This window comes from Puma concolor, chromosome B3, assembly GCF_028749965.1.
Source record: "Puma concolor isolate L17-30 chromosome B3, mPumCon1.1.hap2, whole genome shotgun sequence".
NCBI classification, from domain to species: Eukaryota; Metazoa; Chordata; class Mammalia; order Carnivora; family Felidae; genus Puma; species Puma concolor.
Window position 1 is genome coordinate 88,132,723 of NC_141672.1, and position 17,628 is coordinate 88,150,350.

The following is a 17,628-nucleotide window of genomic DNA, read 5'->3' on the forward strand; positions in this document are numbered from 1 at the left end:
CTAAAAGTTCCTGGGTCCAACCCATGTTCAAGGGAAGAGGAATTTGATTCCAACTTTGGTGGGACAAACAACCAAAAATTTATGGATATGGGAAGACACACATACAGGAATAAGCACTGTCAAGGCCCACCGACAGGCCTTTTCAACATTGTTATTGGGGAGAATAAGCCTGGTTTATAGGAAGATGCTTCAAAAACAGTGGGTCTGCCACCGTGTTCAAAGAAATCCAAGTTTTAAGTTTAGAGACTACATGTTGACTCCTGATGAGGACTTAACAACATCCCCCCTTCTTCTCTCCCAATATTGTTATATCATAATGTTTAGTTAAATCAATATTTAGTGTTTATACTTTTCAAATGCTCAAAGGTGTCAGATAATTTACCCATCCCACTTTTCTCTCTGTAACCTTCCCTCCCAGCTCTCTCTGTCCTGCCCCCATCTAGGTTGTTGCTCTCCAGGCTCCCTGCACAGCTGTCATCCTAGGACTTTTGCTTACTATTTTCTGGTGTTTATCCCCCTTCTCTTGGGTTCCATGTTTTTCTTTCTTGTGGTTTATTACCTTATTGTTTTTGGTTTTCGTTTATAGCATCTTCTGGTAGTTTCCTAAGAAAGTGCCTATGAGGTACATTTTTTGCATCTATGCAGGTATGAAAACATCTTCTTTTCTACCTTCACTCTTGATAATTTGGCTAGATTGAAAATTATTTCTTGGTGAGAGGCTTAGTGGGTTAAGCATCTGACTTTTGATTTCGGCTCAGGTCATGATCTCACAGTTTGTGAGATCAAGACCCCGCACTAATAGCATGGAGTCTGCTTGGGATCCTCTCTCTCCTCTCTTCCCCACCCCCCACATGCACACACTTTCTTTCTCTCAAAATATTCTTTTAAAAAAGAAAATAATTCTCCCTATGACCCAGAAATTGCACTACTAGGAATTTATCCAAAGGATACAAAAATGCTGATTCAAAGGGGCACATACACCCCAATGTTTGTAGCAGTGCTATCAGCAAAAGCCAAAATATGGAAAGAGACCAAATGTCCATCAACTGATGAATGGATCAAGAAGATGTGGTATATATTTATAATGGAATACTATTCAGAGGTGAAAAAGAATGAAAGCTTGCCATTTGCAACAACATGGATGGAACTGGAGGGTATTATGCTAAGTGAAATAAGTCAGAGAAAGACAGATATAATATGATTTCACTTACATGTGGAATTTGAAAAACTCTACAAAAGAACATAGGGGAAGGGAAGGAAAAATAAGGTAAAAACAGGGAGGGAGGCAAACCATAAAAGACTCTCAAATATAGAGAATAAATTGGGGGGTGCTGGAGGGGGCTAGGTTAAATGGGTGAGAGATATTAAGGAGGGCACTTTGCAGGATAAGCACAGGGTGTTATATGTAAGAGATGAATCACTGGGTTCTACTCCTGAAGCCAAGACTACACTGTATTTTAACTTGAAAATAAATTAATAAAAAAATTATTTCTCTATTTCCTTCCATCTTCTTGCTCCAAAATCACTCAATTCTGTTTCCTTGTGTATGATCTGTCTTTTCCTTCTGAAATATATTCTGAAATTTCTAATACTTTGAAATTCTGGAAATTGACAATAAAATGCCTTGATATAGATCTTTTTAAAAATTTTGTTCATGTCAGTGCAGGGCTCAAACTCACTAACCGTGAGATCATGACCTGAGCTGAAATCAAGACTCAGATGCTTTAACCGACTGAACCACCCTGGCACCACAATATAAATCTTTTTTTTTTTTTTTTTTTTCAAATAATCATTGTGCTGGGTATTAAATGTGAGCTCTTTCAGTCTTTAGAATTGTGTCCTTCACTTTTGGTAAACAGTCTTGGATTATTCCTTTGATAATTTCTTCCCCTCCCTTTTCTCTTTCTACAGTACAGATCTTATAATCTCCCTTATTTTCTAAGTTTTCTCAATTTTATCTTCTAGGCCTTCCATTTATGCTATATTTCTAATTTCTTCATACTCGGTCTTTTCCTCTGATTGTTCTTTATTTCCAGTGTCTTAAACTAGTCTTATTTCAGTATATTTTTTCATCTCTCTGAACATATTGATAGATAGTGTTTTGATGTTTACTTTGGTTCCTTGTATTGTCTCTGTTTTCTCAGAAATCCTTTTATTCTATTTTTTTTTAATTTTTGTTAATGTTTATTTATTTTTGAGAGATAGAGAGACAGAGCTTGAGGGAAAGGGGCAGAGAGAGAGGGAGACACAGAATCTGAAGCAGGCTCCAGGCTCTGAGCTGTCAGCACAGAGCCCAATGCGGGGCTCGAACTCACGAACCACGAGATCATGACCTGAACCAAAGTCGGGACGCTTAACCGACTAAGCCACCCAGGCGCCCCTCATTCTATTTCTTTATGTGGATCCTTCTAATCTTAGAGGCTTTCAATAAGGTTCTGCCTCAAAGCGCTCTAGTATTGGGGGTGGAAGGTGGAGGGGGGGGAATCTTCCCTCTAGGAGTTTTCGGAGAAGAGAGATGAGCTCTTCTCCTCATATTCCCCTTTCAAACACTCTGGTGAGAGCCTCCCTCACTTTGCTCAACAGTTACCACCTGTCCTCTGTCCCACACTTTCCAAAGTTTTGTTGAAATTACTCCTCTCCCATTCTTTTTGTTCTTGTGGCTTTATTCTTTTTTTTTCTTTCCCTATTCTGATTTTAGTGGGACTTTAGGAGGGAAAAGAGAAATGCAAGTGGTTGACCAGAAGTCTGCCATGTTATCAGTAAATGTTTTGATAGCAATTGATAGTTTTTCCTGCCTTTAATCCCCTTCCCTTTTAGTCAGTCTCAACACTGCTCCCTAATTTTTCTAAAACATAGGTATGCTAAGATCACATCTTGCCAAACTTTTGATGACTTCCCATAAGACGATTTAGCATTCCTAGCCTGAACTACAGGGACCCTTACAAACTGACCCTCTCCAGTTTCGTCTTCTACTGGTCTCTCTCACAATGTAACCACCCTGGATTATTTATTTTTCCGTAAGCTTATCATGCACTCCTCTGCCTCTTTGTCTTTTCCATTCCCTGTGCCTCAATGCTCTATGCATTCTCTCTGGTAGATTCCTCCTACTTACTCTTCAAGGTCCAAAACCAAGTGTTACTACCTCTGTGAGGCCTTTTTTTTTTTTTTTTTTTAAACATTTATTTATTTTTGAGAGAGACACAGAGAGCAAACAGGGGAGGGGCAGAGAGCGAGGGAGACACAAAATCTGAAGCAGGCTCCAGGCTCTGTGCTGTCAACACAGAGCCTGACACAGGGCTCAAACTCACAAACCGTGAGATCATGACCTGAGCCACAGTCGGACATTCAACTCACTGAGCCACCCAGGTGCCCCTAGCCTTTCAAGTCTCCACATTTTACTGCAGGCAGTATTAACTCCTCTGTATTCCCATAATACTAGGCTGATACCTTTAACATAGCAGTTACACCTCTAAGCAGAACAGTTAATTTACGTACCTGCCTCATCAGCCAAATTATCACTTTCTTGAGGGTGAAGACAGTGTTCTCTTCTCCTTGATGTTCTAAGTACCAAGCTCAGTGCTTAGACCCTGTAGACATTTAGGACATGTTTATCAAATGTGTAATTATCATTGTGATGGTAGCTGGCTCAGTTGTCATCTTCCACTTTCAGGCACACAAGCCATGCCCCCTCTCTTCTCTCTGGGGTACCATCAGTGCCGCTGGAACTATGAGGATGAGCAGGATGTAAAAGCAGTGGATGCAGGATTTGATGAGCATGACATTCCTTATGATGTCATGTGGCTGGACATAGAGCATACCGAGGGCAAAAGGTACTTCACCTGGGACAAGAAAAGATTCCCAAATCCCAAAAGGATGCAAGAGCTGCTCAGAAACAAAAAACGTAAGGTAAAATAAGCTGACGCTTTGAAACCTTTTCATTACAAAGCATTTTTTTTATTATTTAAAACTTGCATTGGCACATTAGTGGAGGAGAGCCATCTGATAAAAAATGGCCATGGAAATAGTACCTTCAAATGTAATTGTAACTGTGATAACAGGAAAGCAATGATGGAAAGATGGTCACACCATCCGTCCCTGCCTTAGGTGTCGAGGTCCCTGCAGGACAAAGGGGCCTAGAATTCAGTCTCATTTGTTGTGGCCATCCTGTAGTGATTTGATAGATACCCCAAAAGCATGATTTGGTTCTGATGTCAACATCAATCTCGAGATTGGGGACATCACATTGACACCAAGAGGGTCTGAAAAGATTGATTAGTCACTTAGGCATTCTTGAAGGAGCAGGGCTGGCTCCCAGGCTGCTCTCAAGATGTCTTGAGAGAGCTGGGAATGAAGACATCTCAGCTTTTGTGGTGCTTGGAGGTTTGGACTGGGGTGAGGATTCCTATGCATGCTCAGGGCTTGTGTGGTTTGAACTTCCTGCTGGCACCCAAGGAGGGAGCATTAGGGCTTTCTTTGTCAGATGTGGGCAGAAGGGTAAGGGGGAGTGGTGGGGCTAGAAAGCTCTTAACAGTCCATCAAAAATGGAGTCATATTCTTCATCATACCATTTTTTCTGCATACTTCCCTGATGGACTCCACCTATCAATTGGCCAAAGGAAGAACTAAAATAGAAAATGGAGAGGGGAAAAAAGACACTGGAAAGTATGTAATACAGGTGTGGTGGTGGTAACAGCAATAATGAATAGAAGGAGGGAGAGGAAAAAATTGAGAGAGGAAAAGGGGGAGAACCCTAGATGTTTCATATAAATGGATCCCTGCAGTCCCTCTCCTTGAGATTAAAGTTGTCTTTTCAATCCATTCCTTTGAGCCCCAGGCCTTTCACAGGTGACCACAGCCAATCATATTAACTCCTAATTTCCAAGTTAATAAATAGCTACCATTTGGCAAGCACTTACTATTGGCCACAGAATTTGATAGAACACAGTATTCTATCCAGTCATCACAAAATTATGAGGTAGATCTTGTTAGCCCATTTTTCAGGTGAAGAAACCGAGGCTTAGTTTTGTATTTTGCACAAAGGCACATAATAAATAAGTAGTAGGGCAAGAATCTGAACTCTGATTTGCCTGATTCCAGAACCCATGTTATTCTAAGCAACTATTTATTGAAGCCATCAGATGTTCAAAATACCGTGCTACAGATGAAGGGAATGCAAAGATGAGCTCCTTGGGGTCTTGCAGTGAGTTGGGGGAAAGACAGTTATACAACAACCACAATGTAGGGCAATAATGTAACAGCCAAAGAAAGATCAAGGTCAGGAGGGGACTAAGAGAGAGAGAAGATTGCATCCAGCTAGATTCAAGCTGGGCTTTGTGCATTTTAGATGAGCCCTGAAGGATGACTCTCTAACTAGCTGAGAAAAGGGGAAGAAGCAGTGCAGCCAGAGGCTGAAGCACCCAGTGGTGTTTGGAAAACAGTACGCAGGCTGGTTTGGCAAGAAAACCATGTGCAAGAAAAGGCATGTGCAAGGTTTAAGTAGTAGGGAATCTGACCTTATTGTAGGCTGCTTTGTATACATTTGGAGACATTAAAAGTTTTTGAATAAGAGGTTAGTATGAAGAATATGTGAAGAACACCTACCACTCAACAAACAAAAAACAAACAACCCAATTAAAAATTGGAAAAAGGACTTAATAGACATTTCTTCAAAGATATACAAATAGTCAACAAGCACGTGAAAAGATGCTTAACATCACCAGTCATTAGGAAAATGCAAACAGAACCACAATGAGATACTGCCTCATATCGTTAGGATGGCTACTATGAACAAACAGAAAGTAGCAAGTAAGGAGGTACAGAAATAGAAACACTGATAGTGGAAAATAAATGTAAAGTGTTGCAACCACTACAGAAAACAGTTTGGCAATTCCTCAAAAAGTTAAAAATACAATTACCATATGATCCAGGAAACCCACTTATGGGTATATACTCAAAGGAATTGAAAGCAGGTACTTGAGCAGAAATTTATATGCCCATATTCATATCAGCACTATTCACAATAACTGGAAGTGGAAGCAATCCAAGTGTCCATCAGCAGATGACTGGGTAAACAAAATGCGGTAAATACATACAATGGAATATTATTCAGCCTTAAAAAAGAAGAGATCCCGTCACAAGCTACAACATGGATGAACCTTGCAGACACAATGCCAAGTGATATAAGGCAGTCACAAAAAAGATGAATACTGTATGATTTCATCAATCTGTAATACCTACAGCAGTCAAAATCATAGAGATGGAAAGAATAATGGCAGTTGCCCAAGGCTGGACAGAGGAGGGAATTAGTTGTTTTTAATGGGTATGGAGTTTCAGTTTTACAAGACATTCTGGACATTGCACAACTCTGTGTATGTACTTGTACCCTTAAAATTGGTTAAGATGGTAAATTTTATGTTATGTGTATTTTACTACAATTAAAAGTGTTTTAAAGTTTTTGAGCAATGGAAAATTAAACTTCAGTTTGCAGAATAGATTTGAATAGATTTGAGGAAGGGTGGTGACAAGGTTGTCCTAGACAAAAAAAGGGTTTTGATGCCCTGGAGTAGGAGGTGATGGTATTAGAAAGGTAGAGAGATCCTAAAGACACAGAGTTATGATGACAGCTCTTCTCAAACCTCCTTCCTAACTATACCTGTACCATTGGGTTTGGGCTTTTTTGTTTTTAACACGCTATTCTCTTGTTTTCTTTCATGTTTGCTTCTGTCAGTGTTAACTTCTAGGTGTCTAGGGAGCAGGGACGACTTAATCCTCTATGTATAGCACCCAGCACCTCAGACAGAAGCTTAGTAACTGCTATTTTGAGAACACGTATTGGTTGGGAAGCAATAATTATGGAAGAGCACTGGCCTAGTTTTGATACTAATTATATTCCCATAAGCATGAAAAGTTACTGGGTTTTACCAGTATCTTAAATATTTCAATACTAGTAGTTATTTCTGAGTAAAATTTGAACCCCAAAACTATGATGAAAAGTATAAAAACCAACATCTAACTCCTGTGAAACTGATGAGCTCGTCAAACCTCTATGTCCTGACAGCTTGTGGTCATCAGTGACCCCCACATCAAGATTGATCCTGACTACTCAGTGTATGCTGAGGCCAAAGAACAGGGCTTCTTTGTGAGGAATCACGAAGGAGGAGACTTTGAAGGGGTATGCTGGCCTGGTAAGATAGCACTTTATATACTTATTATTTCCACTTGTTTAGTCCCAGTTAATAAAGATTGCGTGGCCATCACCCTCATTTCTTATGGATGTCTTTTGCCACAGCGTAAGCACCTTTAAGAAAGTTTTCTTGGGGCGCCTGGGTGGCGCAGTCGGTTAAGTGTCCGACTTCAGCCAGGTCACGATCTCGCGGTCCGTGAGTTCGAGCCCCGCATCGGGCTCTGGGCTGATGGCTCAGAGCCTGGAGCCTGTTTCTGATTCTGTGTCTCCCTCTCTCTCTGCCCCTCCCCCGTTCATGCTCTGTCTCTCTCTGTCCCAAAAACAAATAAACGTTGAAAAAAAAAAATTAAAAAAAAAAAAAGAAAGTTTTCTTTTGTATCAAAAGATCCTTTTGTATCTTCCATAACATCTAGTACAGTGTCCTCTGTATACATTTCTCAGTCAATGAATGAATGAAAAAAACAAAACAAAACAGGGAAGCCTTAATAGTACTCTAAGCAAATGAAAGTAAAAAGCCAAGGCATGAGAAAAGCAGAGGAGAAAAAAAAAGAACAAGTGGCCTAGAGTCTTTCCCTGTCAATCTTTTTTTGCCTTGTTAGCCCATAGTTTTGACTTCTCAGACTCCCATGAGTGACCTCAGCTGCCTCCAGCAACTCTGGATGCTTTATTTCAGAAGGTATTAATTTAAAGCCTTGGTAGAACCTCGAGGACAAAAAGGAATCACCACTCTATCCTCTCCTGGCACTCCATCACAAATCCAAGTACTGCAGAGAAACCCCATGCATCCTTCCCCCCGCCTCCCCCTGCCCACCCTTATACCACTCATGAACACTTCTTTGTTCTCTTTAAGAACAGAAGGGTCACTCCAGATTATTTGCCATGATTACTTGGGCTATCCTGGGCCATCAGTGAGGGACAGGCTCCGTCTGGATGCTTGTTCATTGGCATTCCCCTGGGCCTCTCCGGTTGGAAAGTCTAGTCCAGATTATCATTGGAGTCCAGCAATGCCTTCGTGCACTTCTTGACAGACTGCACCTCTGTATCAACTACCTTACATTTAGGGTGCCCAGTGATTACCCAACTTTGACATCTTCTCTACAACATATCTAACCATGAGGACCACTGTTTCTCACAGTCTGTTTACTCTTCTGCCTCTACAGGTCTCTCCTCTTACCTGGATTTCACCAATCCCAAGGTCAGAGAGTGGTATTCAAGTCTTTTCACTTTCTCTGCCTATCAGGTTTGTTTTTATTCTTTTGCTCTTTCCTAGTGACTTGGGAGGATGAAAGAAGGAAAAACATGATTGAATAGAGTGCTTCACTGAGTAGCTCTTGATAAGTAATCCTGGGATGAAAATGCAAGGAAGGCAACCACATTACAGACTTTGATGGTGCGAGGAGAGGTGCCATATATATTACCAAGTGCACAAAAGCTGTGATTTCTACTTCCATTATAATAGACTCTGTGACATATCAAAGTACTTAATAATATTATATGTTAAAATTACTATATAAATTTTACATAAAACAATATTATATAGCTTATTTAAAGATGATGATAATGATATGTGAGAATATCTTGCAAATTATAGGGGCGCCTGGGTGGCTCGGTCAGTTAAGCGTCCGACTTCTGCTCAGGTCATGATCTCGTGGTTCATGAGTTTGAGCCCCACATCAGGCTCACTGCTGTCACGCAGAGCCCACTTTGGATCCTCTGTCCCCCTCTCTCTCTGCCCCTCCTCGCTCATGCTGTCTCTTTCTCTCTCTTGAAAATAAATAAACATTAAAAAAACAAAAGGTGTGATAAGAATTGAAATTTTTAAAGAGGTGTAATAATAAATCAATTCTTAAAATATTATAAATATAGATAAAATATATAAAAAAAGAAATATGTCAAAAACTAGAAGAAAGAACTGGAGAGGCCACTTCTAGAAAACAGTTTTCAACCCATTATGAGGATGATAATAATGATGTTTAGCATAAATTGAGTATTGCTGTGTGCCAAGCACTGTGCTAAGCACTTTATGTACATTTTACCATTTCATCTTCAGAGTAACCTCTGAGGTTGAAACTATAATGAACTCTAATCCCACAGATGAGGAAACTGACATATGGACAAGTTTAAAACCCCACTAAGTTCGCTCATCTTAGTAAGTGGTAGACCTAAGATTTGAACTCTGTTTGTCTCCCAAGCCCAAGTCTTAACTACTAAACTCTAGTTTCTTTTTTTTTTTTTTTTCAATTTAAATTCGAGTTAGTTTACATATAGTGTAATAATGATTTCAGGAAAATAGAATTTGTTGGGATGAGCCCTGGGTGTTATATGTTAAGTGATGAATCACTAAGTTCTATTTTCCTGAACTCTTCTTTATCCATTCATCAGTCGATGAACATTTGGGCTTTTACAGGGCCTGGATGTTACAAGGAGCAGGACATTTAGAAAGCAATGGAATGAGCTGCCTGAAGGACTCCCTGTCATTGTAGCTATGAGTCAAATGCTGAGAGACCAGGATTCTATAAAAGGGATTTCAACACCATGGTGACTAGATGACTCAAAAGCCCCTTCCCACCCTAAATTGAACAATTCTATGCAGAACACAAACTCTAGACCATGCTACCAAACAGGTATTTTACCTTTCAAATCTTGCAGAGTATTAGAGGGAAGGCAGAATCTTATCATGGACAGCTATAAATGCCCTTAGTTAAGAGTTTTTGGGGTGCCTGGGTGGCTCAGTCAGTTAAGTGTCTGACTCTTGATCTCGGCTCAGGTCTTGATCTCAGGGTCATGAGTTTGAAAAAGGTTGCAGCAGATAATGGATGTTATAGGACCTAACCTTGAACACTCACACAACCTTTCCTATAGGGGTTCTCCAGGGTAGGTCTTGAAGTGTACTTGCTGGGCAGTATTTCATATACAATACAGCACAGTATTCTTTCATTTATCAGCAAATACTTATTGGGAACCTTCTGTGGTTCAGGTACTGTTCCAGGTGTTTATGAGCAAGACTGATAAAATTCCCCACCTTGTGGACCATTTATTGTAGCATTGGAACAGAAGACAGAGCATAGATAATAAACATAATAAATAATTAAATAGAGTATGAAAGAGGAATAGGGTGGCTATCATATTAACATCATCACTATAGGAGTATTATCATGGCTGAGGAAGAAATTTACTTCTTAGGGATCTACTGACATCCTCTACATATGGAACGACATGAATGAGCCCTCTGTCTTTAGAGGACCAGAGCTAACCATGCAGAAGAATGCCATTCATCATGGCAATTGGGAGCACAGGGAACTTCACAACATCTATGGTTTTTATCAGGTAAGACATCCATAGAGAAGTCACCTGGACCCAAATGCCCTGACTTTTGGGTTGAAAGTCATTTGTAATAGCCATATTATATTGTTCATTTCTCTTTGTGGGTCTTATCAAGTTGTAGCCAATAAAGGACTTACTATTTCTCCCTTTGCACCTTTCTTTCTATAATAAACTTGATGAATTATTTAGATATATGAGATTAACGATAACATAGAAACATCTTCTTTGGCAGGAGTCATTAGTAAATGACATTGAATACTTAAAGACTTTTTTTTGAAGTAGGGTAGGCGATGTGTAAATACATAAACAAAGGCAATTAAAACAAATGTTTTGAAATTTCATAAATCTTATATTCATACCAGGGGAACAAGATTTAGAACATAGATATACAATTTCAGTAAGTCTTTAAATGCAGAAAGCCTTAATTAACTACTTAGCCTTTTCATTAGAAGGTGGTAGAATTGTCTTCCATTTGCCAATCACATCCAAAACATATGTCAGTCATTTGCCCCTACTGATATCCGTAGTTCTTTGTTATTTTCATCCTGTGTTCCTATGGCTCTCCCATCAATTGGTATTTTCTAGTGGGAGTTGCTGTCTATATATAGCACAGTTCAGATTATGTGTTTACTTCTTTAAAAGCCTCTTGCTATAACTGCAAACTACTTTAGAGAATTTTCTTATGTTGGCCAGGGCCAGTCACTTAACAACCTCTTTGAATCTCATTTTTTTCCATCATTGAAAATGCTCTGTCTCAGAGGGTGTTCTGTAGATTATAAGAGAAAATCTTATAAAATGCCTAACAATAGTAAGCACTGAATAATTCTAGCTTATTATTTACTATTATTCCATTGCTATTTTAATCAAAGAAAATCTTCCACTCTTAATATGGGAATTTAGAGTAGTTTTATTGCATTATGAAAATTATTTGATAGATTTATTTTAATATTTTCCATTTATATTCCCACCTATTTACTTTTGCATGTCTAATAGCTTATTAGGATGTTTGCACAAGGCTCTAATCTAATCATCCCTTTGAAAGTTTTCTCCTTTGCCTTTGTAGCAAATGGCTACTGCAGAAGGACTGATACAGCGATCTAAAGGGAAGGAGAGACCCTTTGTTCTTACACGTTCTTTCTTTGCCGGATCACAAAAGTATGGTAAGGCATGGCTCATATGATCAGACTTAAAAACATAAATTTGCAAACTTTTTTTTTTTTTTGTATGGTATATGGTGCTACTGTGTTGATGCCTTTTTTTCCAGTGGCCCTTCGGCAGGCCTAGGATTGTAGCAAGTGACGTTCCCGGAAGTATGCCTTTTGTCCTGTGACACGAAGTAACTCAATTTTAATAAAGTTTAGTTACTTGTTTCCCACTGAAGAAACGGCCACTTAGTTGCTGGGAGAATGACTTCAGAGTATCTCAGTTTGCTGGGATGGTCATCTCTGATTCTGTCTATTTGATTTATCTAAACCAGGGGAAATCTACTCCTTACACATTCCTTCAACCACCTGTTCCACTTAGTAATATGGCTTAAAATAGACCTGGCTGTTGCTTGTGGTCAGGGTCATCTATAACTGGATTCAGTTTACTAGCTAATGCAGATCTAATTCAACTTAACCACCTTCCAGCAGGAAGGCTATTTTAAGTCCCCTGGCCTTGCAAAAATAACTAAGAGCTTAGGTTCTAGTCTGAAGAGTCCAGCCTTTACTGTATCATACACATTATTAGGCCTCCTCCGCCAGCCCTGAAAACCAGCCCCTGTGGTACTCTGGAAAAGGCCACAATATTGTTATCTCAGGCAAAGATTCATGTACATAGATGCTCACCATAGCGTTAGTCCTTGAAACAGAAAAAGAAAGAAAATCCAAATAAGGGAATATTTATAAAAGCATGATATATCCATATGATAGACTATCATAAGGCTATTTAAAATGGTACCTCTTAATTGCATGAGCAAATGTTTGTGACATCATGATAAGGGGGGGGGGGGGACCAGAATGTTTAAATGTTGTTACAGTGTATTATCACAATTTTGTTTAAAAAATAGAGATAGCAATCTAAATCAATAAGTTTAGTAACTTGGTGATTATGAGTGATTTTTAAATTTTCTTCTTTTTACCTATCTCTATTTTCCAAACTCTCTACAAGAATCATTTTTAATCACTAAAAAATGTCAAGTATTGGGGTGCCTAGTTGGCTCAGTTGGTTGAGCGTCCCATTTTTGGTTTTGGCTCAGGTCATGATAGCACAGTTCATGAGTTCAAGCCCCGCATCAGGTTCTGAACTGACAGATTCTCTCTCTCTCCCTCTTGGGATTCTCTCTCTCCCTCTCACCCTGCCCCTTCCCCACTCTCATGCATGCTCTCTATCAAAATAAATAAACATTTTTTTAAGTCAAGTATTTTTTTTTTTAATTTCTTAATGTGGATTTTATTTTTTAGAGAGAGAGAGACAGACAGAGCCCAAGCAGGGGAAGAGCAGAGAGAGAGGGAGACAAAATCCAAAGCAGGTTCCAGACTTTGAGCTGGCAGCATAGAGCCCAACTTGGGCTTCAAACTCTCAGACTGCAAGATCATGACCTGAGCCAAAGTCAGACACTTAACCGACTGAGCCTCCCAGGTGCCCCTAAAAAGTAAATTTTATGAAAATACTAATATGAAAATTAAAATACTAATAGGTAGCAGTTAAAAAGAGATAAAAGATATGAATACTAAGTAATCTCCAATCTCTTAAATATCAGCCTACTGCCTAGTCTTCAATACTCTGTGAAACTATCAGCCCTCCCCAAAGTGTAGCAAGTGAGGCATTACAGAGAACACTACTGTGTTAAGTTTTCTGCTTAGACCAATAGCCAGAGCTCGCTTCTGACTAAACAACCATATGACACATGAAAATATCTGCATGCTTACAGGAACTTTCTCTCTTGACCAGAATGCCACTATGTTGATTTCACAATCATTTTGTTTCATTTGAAGTCAAGGAGAAATTACTAGAGTACCTTGAAAAAAAAAAAAAAAAAAGCAGTCCCTTGAAAATATTTTTCTTCACTGGCCATAGAACAACCTAAAATTTCTGTGGAAGATTGAAACAAAAATAGCTTCCAGAACTATTTTGATAGAAGATAGACAAAAATGCCTCAGGACTAATTTAGATTTAGTAAAGTAAGATTTTTTTTTTCTTGTGTGAATGAATCTCTTTAGTGGTATATAATTTATCTTCACAATGTCTTATCAACTATACAATGATCAAGAGCAGTGGCTTTAGAGTCACACTCCCTGGGCTCAAATCCTGCCTCTATCACTTAGTAACTATGTATTTTAATCCACTGTTGGCCATATTTCCTTCATCTGTAAAATGAAGTTAACTAGTGTTTACCTGATAATGTTGTGATGATTCAGTGAGCTACTACAAGCCAAATAGTATCACCTGCCTCCATCAGACCTTGATAAATGTTAACTATTGTCCTTGCTACTGTTATTATGCCTCCCTTATACAGTCTGTACCACTCCTCTTAAATTATAGAGTGGCTTTTTTGAGAGGGGGTGTAGGAATAGGCATAAAAATCAATGGAACGGAATAAAGAATCCAGAAAGAGTCCAACACCCATATGATTAATTAATTAAATAGGAACAGAGTTGCCAAGGCAATTCAATGGAAAGAGGAGTTTTTCAATAAATGGTGTCACAACACTGGGTATGGAGGTGGGGGAAGGAAAGAACCTTGACCCTTACCTCTTACCATACACAAAAATTAATTCAAAATGGAATATAGACCTTAACTATAAAAGATAAAACAAAAACTTCTAAAAGGAAACATAAAAACTCTTTGTGACTTTGAGGTAAACAAGATTTCTTGGATGGAACACAGAAAGCATGAACTATGAAAGGAAAAAAATGCTAAGTCAGACTTTATCAAAATTGAAAACTTCTACCCTTTCAAAGATATTAAGAAAATGAAAGTCAGAGATGCCTGGGTGGCTTAGTAGGTTAAGCTTCGACTTCAGCTCAGTTCATGATCTCACAGTTTGTGAGTTTGAGCCCCACATTGGGCTCTGTGCTGACAGCTCAGAGCCTGGAGCCTGCATCAGATTCTGTGTCTCCCTCTCTCTCTGTCCCTCCCCTGCTCGTGCTCTCTCTTTCTCTCTCAAAAATAAATAAACATTAAAAAAAATTTTTGTTTAATCAATCAATAATAAAAAGACATGTACTTTTAAAAATAGCAAAAGAAGGGGCGCCTGGATGGCTCAGTCGGTTGAGCGTCTGACTTCGCTCAGGTCACGATCTCACGGTCCGTGAGTTCGAGCCCTGCATCAGGCTCTGTGCCGACAGCGCAGAGCCTGGAGCCTGCTTCAGATTCTGTGTCTCCCTCTCTCTCTGGCCCTCCCCCCATTCATGCTCTGTCTCTCTCTGTCTCAAAAATAAATAAATGTTAAAAAAATAAATAAAAAAAAATAGCAAAAGATTTGAATAGACACTTTACAAAAGATGCTCAAAATCATTAGTCTTTAGAGAAATACAAATTAAAACCACAGAGAGACACCACTATACATCCATTACAGCAGCTGTAATTAAAAAGACACATTACCGGGGCGCCTGGGTGGCGCAGTCGGTTAAGCATCCGACTTCAGCCAGGTCACGATCTCGTGGTCCGTGAGTTCGAGCCCCGCGTCGGGCTCTGGGCTGATGGCTCAGAGCCTGGAGCCTGTTTCCAATTCTGTGTCTCCCTCTCTCTCTGCCCCTCCCCCGTTCATGCTCTGTCTCTCTCTGTCCCAAAAATAAATAAATGTTAAAAAAATAAAAAAATTAAAAAAAAAAAAAAGACACATTACCAGGGCACCTGGGTGCCTCAGTTAAACGTTCAACTCCTGTTTTCGACTGGGGCCATGATCTCGTGGTTTTTTAGTTGGAGCCCCACGTCGGGCTCCACACTGAGAGTGTAGTCTGCTTGGGATTCTCTCTGTCTCTGTCTCTGTCTCTCTCCCTCTCTCTGCTCCTCCCCCACTCACTCTCCCTGTCTCTCTAAATAAATTAATTTTAAAACAATTCTAATTAAAAAATTTTTTTAAACACTACCAAGTGTTGCCAAGAATGTAGAGCAACTGAAATTGTCATGTATTAATAACATAAAAGTAGTACAACCACTATGCCAAACAGTTCGAAGTTTTCTTAAAGTATGCAACATACACTGAACACAGACCTAGCAATTCCACTCCCAGATAGCTACCCAAGAGAAATGAAAACATATGTCATGTGATTGGGACACAAATGTTTATAGCGGCTTCATTCATAATAGCCAAAACTTGCAAAGAATCCAAATGTCCATCAATAGATGAGTGGCTAAACTTGTGATAGATCCATGCTATACAAAACTATTCAGCAAATAAAAAGGAATAAACTATAACATTATGCTGAGTGAAAAAAGCTAGAACACAAAATAGTATATGTTTCCATTTATATACAATTCTAGAGAAGATACAGAAATCAGATCAATTGTTAGGTAAAGTGGAAGGTTAATGACTGCAAAGAAGCCCAGTGATCATTTACACTATTTCTGTACCCTGCTTGTGGTGACAGTTACAGGTTTTTGAGCTCAGACTCTTCACTTAAAATAGGTACATTTATTATATGCAAATTATATTTCAGTAAAGATGATTTTTTTCATGTTTCTCCTAAAATCAGACTTGAGTTATACTTCAAAAATAAGTGCAATTTCAGAATATTTTTACAAAATGTTTTGTGGATTTTAAGAACTTTTTCACATTAGAAAATCAATATATTTTCGTTGTAGAAACCAGATTTTGTATATTTTAAGGTAAGAAAGAAATGTTTTCCTTTATATTAATTTGTCTATTTCAAATAAAGAATCTATGAAATTGAGTGCATGAGCTGATTTGTGATTTTTTTTTCATACCTTGTTACTGGTGATCAAAGGTGCTGTGTGGACAGGCGACAACACGGCAGAATGGAGCTACCTGAAAATTTCTATCCCTATGTTACTCACCCTCAGCATTACTGGGATCCCTTTTTGTGGAGGTATGATGATATCCACAAGCTTGAAGTGAGAGAAAATAAAAAACTAGGGTGTTTCTCCATCCAAGCTGGTCACAAATGCCTTCTCATTAGCTGCTTTGGGAGGGTAACTGTGGAAAAAAGAAAATGAGGAAATTGAAGGGATACTTCCAAGCTGTTTGTGTCTCGTCTGAAGTGAGGGCATGAAATAAAGTCATCAGAGAGCCCAGAGTGCCTGGGTGGCTCAGCTGGTTAAGCATCCAACTTCAGCTCAGGTCATGATCTCCCAGTTTGTGAGTTTGAGCCCTGCGTCAGCGAGAACATGGAGACTGGAACCTTCTCTGCCCCTGCTCGTGCTCTCTCTCTCTCTTCTCTCTCTCTCTCAAAAATAAGTAAACATTAAAAAAAAATTTTTTTTTAAGTCATCAGAGAGCCCGAGTGCTTTTTTCCCTCTTTCTCTGATTCCTCCTTAGATGCTCTTGATAACTGAGTTTTTCTGAAACATACCTTTTCATCAAAGTGAGAAAAATGGAGAGAAGTACAAAGAATTTAGCAAATCAGAGATAAGCCTTACAGAAATCCTTTTTTACTCAGCAGGTTTAAAATTGTGTGACATATTTTAACTGTTTAAAAAAAAAAAAAAGATATGCTCTTGGGAAAGATAAATTTAGTTAAAATACGATTCCCTGACGGGTTGCTTTCCCTAAATCCTAGTAATTGTCTGTGGATGAGAAATCCCAGTATGGAAGGTGCTCGGCAAGACTAGCTCCAGCTGCTCCTTGTTTTTTTTTTTTTTTTTCAAATTTTTTTTTATTCAAAATTTTTTTTTTTCAACGTTTATTTATTTTTGGGACAGAGAGAGACAGAGCATGAACGGGGGAGGGGCAGAGAGAGAGGGAGACACAGAATCGGAAACCGGCTCCAGGCTCTGAGCCATCAGCCCAGAGCCCGACGTGGGGCTCGAACTCACGGACCGTGAGATCGTGACCTGGCTGAAGTCGGACGCTTAACCGACTGCGCCACCCAGGCGCCCCTGCTCCTTGTTTTCTGTAGGAATAGAAGCAACTTAATGTCACACACATTTTAACAGATGTGTTTCTTATGGTATTG

General features: G+C 39.2%; 1 protein-coding gene across 6 annotated transcripts in view; it reads left to right on the forward strand.

The window, feature by feature from the left end:
- The window catches only part of GANC (glucosidase alpha, neutral C), a 76,918-nt gene that overhangs the window by 40,738 nt on the left and 18,552 nt on the right, over positions 1 to 17,628 (forward strand). For all 6 annotated transcript variants that reach the window (XM_086710447.1, XM_086710444.1, XM_086710445.1 and 3 more), the window contains 6 exons: positions 3,671 to 3,906; positions 7,058 to 7,184; positions 8,344 to 8,423; positions 10,367 to 10,510; positions 11,571 to 11,667; positions 16,441 to 16,542. In XM_086710447.1, the coding sequence (XP_086566573.1) occupies positions 3,671 to 3,906; positions 7,058 to 7,184; positions 8,344 to 8,423; positions 10,367 to 10,510; positions 11,571 to 11,667; positions 16,441 to 16,542 (786 nt within the window). The remainder of the gene's footprint in view (positions 1 to 3,670; positions 3,907 to 7,057; positions 7,185 to 8,343; positions 8,424 to 10,366; positions 10,511 to 11,570; positions 11,668 to 16,440; positions 16,543 to 17,628) is intronic.